This window comes from Agelaius tricolor, unplaced genomic scaffold (genome assembly GCF_023055355.1).
Source record: "Agelaius tricolor isolate 1412-34295 unplaced genomic scaffold, bAgeTri1.0.p SCAF_21, whole genome shotgun sequence".
In the NCBI taxonomy this organism is placed as follows: domain Eukaryota; kingdom Metazoa; phylum Chordata; class Aves; order Passeriformes; family Icteridae; genus Agelaius; species Agelaius tricolor.
The window spans coordinates 9,780,372-9,791,286 of record NW_027269281.1 but is presented as its reverse complement, the minus strand read 5'-3'; the positions used below and the strand labels follow the sequence as shown (position 1 = coordinate 9,791,286).

General features: G+C 41.3%; 1 protein-coding gene across 3 annotated transcripts in view; it reads right to left on the bottom strand.

The window, feature by feature from the left end:
- Positions 1-3,277: 3,277 nt before the first annotated feature.
- Positions 3,278-10,915, bottom strand: part of LOC139598971 (E3 SUMO-protein ligase PIAS2-like) — a 38,436-nt gene continuing 30,798 nt past the window's right edge. Inside the window, exons 10-13 of one of the 3 annotated variants that reach the window (XM_071445909.1) lie at positions 9,699-9,870; positions 7,597-7,736; positions 5,744-5,781; positions 3,278-3,916 (exon numbers count right to left, since the gene is read on the bottom strand). In XM_071445909.1, coding sequence (XP_071302010.1) covers positions 3,731-3,916; positions 5,744-5,781; positions 7,597-7,736; positions 9,699-9,870 — 536 coding nt within the window. In that variant the 3' untranslated portion in view covers positions 3,278-3,730. The remainder of the gene's footprint in view (positions 3,917-5,743; positions 5,782-7,596; positions 7,737-9,698; positions 9,871-10,915) is intronic. The other 2 variants (XM_071445908.1, XM_071445910.1) reach the window with 2 other exon arrangements.

The following is a 10,915-nucleotide window of genomic DNA, read 5'->3' as shown; positions in this document are numbered from 1 at the left end:
CCAGTATATATGCTAAATCAAATCATTCGTTTACAAGCAGTACTTGAAATCATGTCCAATCAAACAACTCTGACCATTTATCTATTAAACCAGCAGCAACAACAAATGCGATCAGTAATTTACCAGATCCGATTGGCAGTGGACTACCTCCTTGCAGAGGAAGGAGGGATCTGTGGGAAATTTAATACTTCAGAATGCTGCCTAGAGATCGATGACCATAGTCATGTAATTAAAAACATTACTCAAAATATTAGAAAACTAACTTATGTTGGTACACAAAAATGGACCCCCTTGTTTGAAAACTCCGATTGGTGGGACAACTTGTTCACCTGAAATGGTAAATGGTGGAAGAAATTGGTCTTCTTTGTAGTGTGTGCACTAGCAAGTGTAATATTTCTACCATGTGCAATTCCATGTCTAGTCCAGATAGTAACCAGCATTGTCCAAAGCAGCATCATGTTGCAAGGTAATGTAGAAGGGAAAAATGGCCAAAAAGTAATGTTAATAAAAGAACAGAATGAGCAGAATGCCAGAGATATGCTTGAACAGTACAAGAAACTGAGAAAAGTAGAAGTTGAACTTTAAAAGGTTGATGCAGGCTGGAAGCATGAATAAATAGTTAGAGGGGGGAAATTGTTAAAAATAGGTTAGAAACCGTTGTAAAATAGTTGATAGATCATTAAGCATGTACTGTTAGTTTGGTTATTATATTGTAAAAGGGGTTAAAAGGGTAGTTATAAGAAATACGGTACTCAACGTACCATAATACACCTAAGTAAAGTCCACCACCCCCCAAGTGAAACAAGCCAGCCTGGACAGAACTGTAATGGGCCAATCAAGCACCTTAAACCTTCATGCAAATGAAGGATCCAAAGAGAAAACAATCCAAAGGGACAAACAAATGGATAAAAAGGGGGCTTCCGACCACTGAAGTTGTGCCGCTCCATCTGGGACATCGGGGACATCACTACATCGCTGCTGAAAAGAAGACCTTGCGCCAGTGCGGCAGCGCCCTCGATGGGAACACTCCTGCTTGCTTGTGGGCTCTCTTGCTTTAGGCCTTTCTTTTTCTTATAATAAAAGCTGAAATCACTTTAGTCCAGGAGCTTGCTCTCGTTTTGTTGCCATCGGACAGTCTGGGTTGTCTAGGACAGGTAGAAGGTGTGCACATGTGCCCCTTACATGAGGCAGTTTGGAATGGTAAAGATTGTTGCTGGGGGGTGTGGCATGGCAACACCTGACCCATCAATCAAGTTACAAGAAAGCAGTCTCCACCAATATACGGCAAAAAAGAGTTGACTGACAGACTTTGGGAGGGGCCAGGGTTGGCTGATGCAGCCCCCAAGAGTATAAAAGACTGAGCATCCATCTTGAAGAGGAACCGGCCATGTGGTGGGCAGGCATGAGGGCAGTTCCCAGCACTGCAATTTTTCCTTTAGTCCTTTTGTTGAATTTTTGTTAAGGTTGTTAGGAAAATTAATCCACAAACACCAGAGGTTTATGTTCGAAAAGGAGACAGAGGAGTCCTTTTACTTTATTTGAATAAAGGGAGAGGCCATGGGGCATTCCCCTGGGATCTCTCAAATTTTTGGAGGACGCAGCCTCCCTTTTTATCCTAATTTCCCGGCCGCATTTCCCTTCTCTCTTTCCCCATTGGCTGAGGTACTTGAGAGGTACAGGCTTCCCGATACGCCTGATACCAAAGATTTCCCTCTAATGTATAACCCTCCCTTTTAATTTTTAATTCTTATGGAATTTAGGGGTTTTTCTTCCCCATTGTTTCTTTCATCTTTCAATGTCTAATTTCATTTATCAGCAAACCTAAAGTTTATTTGTAAAAGCAAATATCTTTTTCCATTCATCAATCAGTGGAATCTTTTCCATTGTTTCTTTTATCTCCCAGTGCTAGTTTTATCTACCAGCAGACCCACAGCTCATTTGTAAAGATAAATCCGCTATTCCTCTCAAGGTTTAATGAACCTTTAAAAATTTTTAAAGTGAGCAGTTGTCTCTCACAAAAATACAACAGAGGACTGAATAAAGAAAATAATACAGCGCTGGGAGCAAAGGATTCTATCACCACGTGCTCATCCACAAAATGGATGTTCTGCTCTTTATACCTCTAGCCCCTCCCAAAGTCTTGTCAATTGACTCCTTCTTGTCCAGTGGTGATCACTTTCTTACATCTTGATTGGAGGTCAGGTGCTACCATAGTAACAAGCTGATCCTCCCAAATGCCCCGACTACCCAGGCCATCCCATGATAACAGTGCAAGGGGGAGGGGAAACATAACTATATAGCTACAAAACTTCTCTTAATATTTGCTCTTGAATTGTGAGAGTCAACCATTGCATTACTCATCTATAACACCAAGACAAATATTTTTTCATCTATGTACTTAATTCAAATACTGTAATAGTAATGGAAGGCAAAAAGCAACAGAGATCTGACTAAAGAAATAAGAACATGAAATTAGGAAAAAGTGAAAGCTGGTTATCAGGGAATAATTTTAAATACAGTTACTCAACAGACCCATAACACTTGGAAAAGCTGCTCTGTCAGCATCCATAGACAATGCCATTATTCCAGCTCTCTGAAAATGACTTTATTTTCCTGATCTGTAACCCCTTCTATATAGAGTACTGCTGAGGTTACCCCCAGAAACACTATGGAAATACTGTGCAGCTATTACAGCTTCTATCTTCCAAAAAGTCAAGCCTTCCCCACAGCAAGTCAGAGTGCAGTATTCCCACACAGAATACAGCAGTTACTGAAGTGACAGAAACCACAAGTGTGAAATCCTATTCAGTAATCCTGCACTGGAGAGAGCAATTCCTTTTTTTTTATTCTTACAGCTGCCATAGAAAGCACAACCTTCACTTGATCATCTGGCAATTTCAAAGTGTACTTAATCTAAATTTGAGTTTAAAGGCCTTTTTTCTTATCACTTCTTAAATTTCTCCAACCGGAAATTCAACTACATTCAATTGTGCATAGTTTGGAGCTTTTGGTAGTGGGGATGTGTCCTAATTACGACATGATGGCACAGAGACTGTGTAATGCAGGTTTTGCATAGATAGATAGTCTGTCTCTGCCCCAGCCCAAAGAACATTAAGTCATAACAGCTTAGGATTTTGTTGCATTTGTGAAAAACATGAAATTAGGGTAAAAAACCCAAACCAAACAATCCCATTTACATTGGCTTCCCCTATGTCCCCAGTTAAGGGGAAGATGGGGAACAAGAGACATACAACACAAGTTATGGCTATTTCAAAGCTTCATGGTCTTAAATGAAGTTTATTACAGGCCCCAGTGAAAACATTAAAAATTCACCAATGCATACACTTCTGCACTTTTGTCCAGGTTGTTGTTATTCTAGAGTAGTTAAGCACCCTTTTTTATTAAAAAGCTTTTTGTTTGTTTTTACAGTATTGCTGTGTTTTACAACAAAATTAAAAACCATTTGTGGTATCCACCCAGCAACAAAGTTTCCCCAGAACAAACCAAAAGCATAAATGCATGTTATGAAGGGGGCCTTTTCTATGCCAGCTGTTTAATGAGTAAGAAAAAAAAATCTATCACTTCTGTTTGGTGTTGATGAATTTACTCCATTTTCCAGAAGGCAAATCCTTTCAATAAATATCAGAATAACTTCCAAGATTATGAATTTCCAGAGATATAAGTAGCAGCTCTGTGCAATTTCTCTGGGAGTCCTGTGCTGCCCCTTGTTTCAGTCCAGTGAGATGATGTCAGGAGCACTGCCTTTGCTTCTGGTTATCACTTCTGTCTTCCTCCTGCTGGAGGAGCTAACATGTGTGCTGCTCTCGTGGTGGCTGGTTGATGTGATGATGCTGCCAGGCACACTGCTTGTTAAGGCTGAGGTGAGACTATCCAAAAACATAGGAGGACAGTACTGCTTGAAACAATGAAGAATGAAGAGATTAACTGCACAAGGGAAATGTAGACTCTGAAGAGCGACAAGCACAAAACATTTTACTATCAGAACCTTGTTAACACATGCATAGCAAAAACCAGAGTTCTGCAAACCAGCAAGTAATGAAGCTAAGATGAGCCATGAGTCCTCTCCCTCATCCTCCCCTTTTTGTTTTTCTTATTAACTAGTTCGCTTGAACATTTATTAGTGGATGAAGAAACACTATCATGTCCACAAAAAAAACACACCCACAAAAACCCTTAACATTTGGAGAATGTTCACTGCCCATAGGTACCAGGCCCAATAGCCTATTTCAGGCTCCTTTCATCATGAAAGGCAGCAAAATACTTTCTGCTCCTTCAATGGAGGTTAGAATAATTTCATCCCCTCAAATAGCAGCAGCTGTACTAATCAACATTTTCATAGTATACACCTGTAACAATATATGCAGGTATTGAAACATTTTATTAGTGATAAATGAGCCCTGATAAAGTCTGATAAAGAAAAATTCTTAAGTTGATTTACATTTCCTGAAGTGAAAGACAAGCCATTTCAGAGCTGAACATTCTAAGCATTAAGAAACAGAACAAGGTTGCCAGATGCCAAAGAAGATAAGACACCCCATACACATGTTGTTTGACACACTTTATTTTCTCTTACCCTGTGGATTCAAATCTTGGGCATATGTTTGAAACTGAGCCTGAGCTGTTTGAACTGTCCAAAATGGACAGTTCATAGCAGCATACCTGCTTGCAGTCTTCCGCATGAACAAACTTCTGTTATTCCCACTTTTGGCAGTTCAGATCTCAAGGTCAGGCACAGAGTATTGCGAGATGCAGTAAGTGGAAAGAAAAGGAGGAAGTTCATCCTTCATTTTTAAGACACCAGAAAGTCAACTCTACTCTAAGAGACCTACTACTGTTTTATTCTAGTGACAGAGGTGAAAAAGAGAGTCTGCTTCATATCCTCTTGTCTTAGGGAGCTGATATTCCCCCACATTTCAAGGCTGTAGTCTGTCTGCATAGGAATCTAGTTACAGTAAAAATTGTTCTCCCTAATGGTGTAAAGTTTAAATTTCCAGGGAAGGAAAAATACCACCTGGTTCCTTATGACCTACAAAATTTCCATATAATCCAAAGCAAATGGAGTTGAAGTGTTGCATGGAGAATTTATTATAAAAGTATTCAGTCATGTGCCCTTCAAATTAATGATGATATTTTCTTTAGAACCTAATCTTCTACTAATATGAAAAAGAACAGAAATAACAATCAGTGTGGTCTATTTACAGAGCTTAATCTGGCCTGCAGATAGACAGCATAAACTCAGAGCATGAAGTACATGATCATAGAATCTCACAATGGTTTCGGTTGGGAGGGACCTTCAAGACCACCTAGTTCCAAACCCGTGCCATGGGCAGGGACACTTTCCACTAGACCAAGTTGCTCAAAGCCCCATTCAACCTGGCCTTGAACACTTCCGGGGATGGGGCATCCACAGCTTCTTTAGGCAACCTATCCCAGTGCCTCACCACCCTGAGTGTATTTAAGTTAGTGCTGTGCAAGTATCTGTTTTGCCTAGAAAGGCAAACTACCAATAAGGCTGAGTTTCCACGCCTGGATTTATCATAGTAAGGCTAAACTCAATCCTCCCTTAATGCATTTTCATTACCACCTCTTGTTGGGAAAATGGATTTTCCAGGTCTGTGGGTAGGTCTAAGCAAGTGGACTGCATAAATGTGATAGTTATTTGAGCAGTATGTCACAAAAAGACAGACTTGAAAATTAACCGCACAGCAGTTCAGAAACATACCTGTGAATTAACTGGGATTAGTGAAAGAAAATTCAGTCCTAGAAAGAAGGATAATAAATTGATGAGTCTTTCTTTTATGCATACACAACAAATTTAAGGAACTTTTTTTGTGGTCATAGAACAGATTTTGCAATTGTTACACAGCTTCTAAATGGAATATACTACTGTGACACCACTCTCAATGACTACCTCGGACAGCAGCAAAATGTGTTATCTAGTACATGTGTCTCTTTTCAAGAATGAGGATGACACAATGATGTATTATTCACTGGATATTGCTGGGTGGTTCAATGAGGTTGCTTAGATGGAGGTTGCCATTTGGAGCTGTTGGTTCATAATGCAAGTTTCACAGCATATTGTACCTGACTTGGCCAAACCGGGACATGAAGAGTGTCATCACAATAAAGATGCTGGAATGAAGTAAAGTCACAACATGCACAAGTCCAAAACTAAGCAGCAGATCTCTTCCCCCACCCATGGGCAGTCAATAAGAAAACATTTTTAATATCATCCCCATTTTGTGTCTAGACAAATAAAAGGGACAAAGAAGAGGAAACTACAAGTAGTTCAAGGTATATCCTCTAAGATCAGTGACAACTAGCATCCATCTTTTATACCAGTAGCGTGTAAGCATTTAGGGCAAGATGTTTAAAAATATGAAACCAATGAGAAATTATGGCCTTTTTTTGTTTTGTTGTTAAATATTGGCCTTGTGTTTGCTATGTCAACAGAAAAAAATGGTAAACTTCTTCCCTCCCTCTCCTCTCACCTCCAAATCTGTTCTGGCCAGTGACATCTCCCCTTTTTCCATCAGAGAAAAAAATTGAAGGAGATTTAAGCTTATCTGCTTTTACAGAATTGACAGCTTGTTTTGATCTTGCACATTTTAGAACTTCAGTCAATAGAGATAGACAACAGTTCTAGATTTCTGCTCTCTGAGCTTTCTCTCCTATCCAGTTTGGGAAGACAACCAATGTCTTAACAAGGGAGAAGTAGAAGGAGGGAGCAGTAAGGGAAACAAAATGGACAGGGAAACAAAATGGACAGAGAAACAAGGGGAATTATATCCATTTCACTGCCAAACTGGTGCTGAAAGAAGAGGGAAAAAAATGGGCGATGTTTCAGGGCAGAAATGAATGCAGGCAATGAAAGGGGGAGAGGGGAAGTACAGGAGGGCAATGTGACACCTGTCAGCACAAGTCACCATTTCCTGGGCTCTGGGTTTGTTACAGCCAGCAAAGAGAACCCTCAGAGTCTCTATACACAGTGTTTTTTTCAAGGAGCCAGGATAGAAAACAATCAGTATCCCCACCTTTTGTCTGATATTTAGCAGCAGTGTTGAAGAATACATCATAGGCATTTAAGGTATGTCTAGGTAAAGAAAGTCAATAGATGTCAGCTTACAGATTGTAGCTCACCTTAACACCTTTTTCATACAGTCTAGACAGAGCACTACTACAATCAGTTAGCAGAATATCTACATCTAGGGTTTGGATGAGTCAGTGCCATCCTACATCTATTAATTTAAAGAAGTAGCTACTCTCCCTCGCATCTACAACACATAACTATCAGATGTTTACACAAAGTCTAACTGAACATAGCAAGAAGTGTTTCTGGTTGCCATTTCAAAGTGCCAATTTGTACCCCAGAAGCAATGTTTGTCACATCCCTGTTGCAAAATGCAATCTGAAACTGGAAAAAAGTCTGTACTGGGCTTGTCTAGACATCACATCAGTGCAATACTGCATATAGTCTTGTTCCATTAAAAACAGTTGATCAATTCTCCAATTTTTTACCCACCCCACAAGTTAATAATGCTGTCAAAATACACGTGAAAAATAAGCACCACCTACCTGGCAAGTCTGATGAAATACTGGATATTGGTGGATGATGGAATGGTACTGGGTAGTCTGTTAATGAAGGTGGAATAACAGCAGCATCAACCGTTGTCATGCTGGGCACTCTGACAGTAGGTGGCTGATACACAAGAACCCTGTTTCAAACAGCATGGGAAATTACAAACAACCTGGTTGTTAGTTACAGAAAAAAAATTATGCACCACTGTGCACTTTCATCCACAGGGTCACTATGTTATAATACAACTATAGCATGGCTACTCACTGTACAGTATTCCAACTCTAATTTCCTCTTTCATAACAGCCTTCATAATAACATGACCCTATCTTGGCTCTCAACAGCAGCTGTGACATAAGAGCAAGTTAGCATTAAAACAAAGTACAGTGCTGGAGTAATTTATAACAGTCTACCATTCAGAGAAAGTAATGTAGTAAGTAATCTATCTGTGGAGTACCCTGGAAGGTATGTGCAGGTAGCCAGAGACAGAAGGAGAGTGCTTGTTTCAATTTCTCTATATAACTGTTCCTCAGTGACAACCTGTCATGCCAAGGGTGCAAGTGACCATTATTCAGCCTCTGAAGCACAGATTACACATGGGAGTTAAATATCAAAACCCATCTTTACTCACAGTCTGAGCCCAAGCTAAGTTCAGCTCTCCAAGAGCATGCAACTAGTTAAAACCCTTTTGCATCCTCACCTGCTGCCCAATTACTTCACAGCACTGTTAAAGATAACACCACAGGCATTCAGGCACCAGCCATATGCATAAAATATTTCATAAACTCCAAGTCCCCCCAGAATCCCATTCCCAGCTGCTCTGCATTGCTCCCTCCAGCCCACCAGCCATGAGTGTTATACACTCATGTCTTCCTCCCCAGACTGCTGCCTTCACATAGCCATCTCAAACAAGCACAGGAGCATGGCAGCAAGTCTCGGTGCCTTCTGAAACTTCATTAAGAGATGCATTTGCAGCTATTTTTTCTCATAAAAATTAAAAACCATGTCTCTTGCAGAGGGACTCCTCCACAATCCTCACAAAAAGCAACAGAATTTCAGTATTGCTGCTGAAAGTGGTTGAAGATGACCAACTATTTGCTCACCAAAAATCACACATTCCTGTGAACTAGAGACACAGTACGCCTACTCATTACTTCAAGAGTTGGCAAAACAGAAGGGGTTTGTTTGTATTACTATTATTTTAGTACAAGACATTAGCCACTACAGTGAGAAACAGAAACACACCTCATGCAACACTAACAACTCATTACTAAAACCTGATGCTTGGAATCACCCTGTGGAGCAGTGAGCACTGGTGAGCCTAACCAGTGCCCCTCACTCCCTACAGGTCTCCTGTGCCCTACAGGCCATGAGCAAGAATGTTATGGAAGCCACAAACAGTACCTGCAGCCAAGGTGGGCAGACTGGGACAGACAGGTGACATAACAGTAAAGAACTTGGTTAAGCCTGCCACTGAAGTCAGGCATGACAACAAAGATGGAGCAGTTGACAGAGTACTTGGGAAGTTATTGGTTGTGCTAACCAAATTGCAGGACTGACAGATAACCATAGCCAACAACAGTTTCCAAGACATTCCAGAGTGTAATAGAGGAGGAAAATCTTGTCTTGATTCAAAACAGCAAAGTGCCTCCCTTCCAAGACTGACAGGATGGATGAAAAACACAACATAGCCTCATTTCCTGGGCACCAGACCAGATTAGATAAAGGGTATAACAGTGAAAAAAAAAGCCTTAAGATGACACTAACTTAACAAGAATGCATAAAGCTACTCCACTTGGCATAATCTACTTTCTCAGGAGAATCTTGTCCATTATCTTAATCAACTTCCTTTTCTATGGAGAAATGGCCCTGCAAACACAGCAACAGTGAGCACAAGCTTTTTGTGATATGTAAAACTATTTAATAGTGTTTTGCCTGTACAAAGGTACTGTATCAATACAACCTTCTGCAAGGAGAGGCCTAGAAATTCTCCTCTGGAAGTGTGGAGCTGGATCCTGAAGAGAGATTAAAAATCCATTTCTCTACAGATCAGTTTATCTGAGACATTACAGAATTACAACTAACTTTAAAATTAACAAACCCTTTGGTTGGGCTTCCTTGTGTTTCAGACATAATTATGCACTTCCTTTTGGTAGGAGGATCTTCCTCTTCATCAGAAGAGCTTTCTACTGTCAAGTCAATAACATCAACTTTCTTCTTGTTCACTTCATTGGTCACTGTCACAGAACAGGGTTTCCTAAAAACACTGGAACCTGAAGAAGATAATAGAACATTACTGTTTTCTAAATGCTGTTGACATCAGCAGTTTCTATCTGCAACAGCACCAGATTATCTTCCTGGCCACTACAGAGAATGCTATTGCCAGGAACTGTTTTATAAGTATTCTATGTGTCGAGGGTTGACACTGGTTGAGGCTGGAATTACAACTGCACCACAAACTTTGCTTTGATTTCTTCTTAAATATATTATCACAGAGGTGTTACCACCATTTCTAATTGGCCCAGCCTTGGCCAGCAGCATGTCCATCTTTGGAGCCATCAGGGATTGGCTCTGCTGGACATGGTGGAAGCTTCTAGCAGCTTCTCACAAAAGCCACCTCTGTGGCCCCCCACTACAAAAAAACAGCCCACACAAAACAAATAGATTCCACCCCTCATCTCTGTGAATCACATATTTAAGAATAAATCAAAACAAAGTTTGTGGTGCAGTTGTAATTGCAGTCAGAGAAGGGCAGGAGTGAAAACATGTGAGGGAAAACAACTGTGCAGACACCAAAGTCAGTGAAGATGAGGGGGAGGAGGTGCTCCAGGCACTGGAGCTGAAATTCCTCTGCAGGCCGTGGTGCTGACCATGGTGAAGCAGGCTGCCACCCTTTAGCCCATGGAGGTTCACAGGGGATGCAGAGATCCACCTGCAGCCCATGGAGAAGCCCCATGACAGTGTGAGTGGATGCCTGGGAGGAGGCTGTGATGCTGTGTGAGACCTGTGGAGAGAGGGGCCCCACTCCCAGGCTGGGGCAGCCTGTCCTTGAAGGACTGCACCCCATGGAACAGTGACCCACACCACAGCAGTTTGGGGAGGACTGTTGCCCATGGGATGGACTCATGTTGCAGCAGTTTGCAGAGAGCTGTCTCCCATGGGAGGGACCTCACAGTGGAGCAGGGGAACAAATCCTCTCCCTGAACAGCAGGAGAAGCCTCGGGTGATGAACTGACCATAACACCTATTCCCTGCCTCCTTGTGCTACTGAGGTAGGAGGTAGAGCTGAGGAGGGAGGGGTGGGGGAAGGTGTTTTTA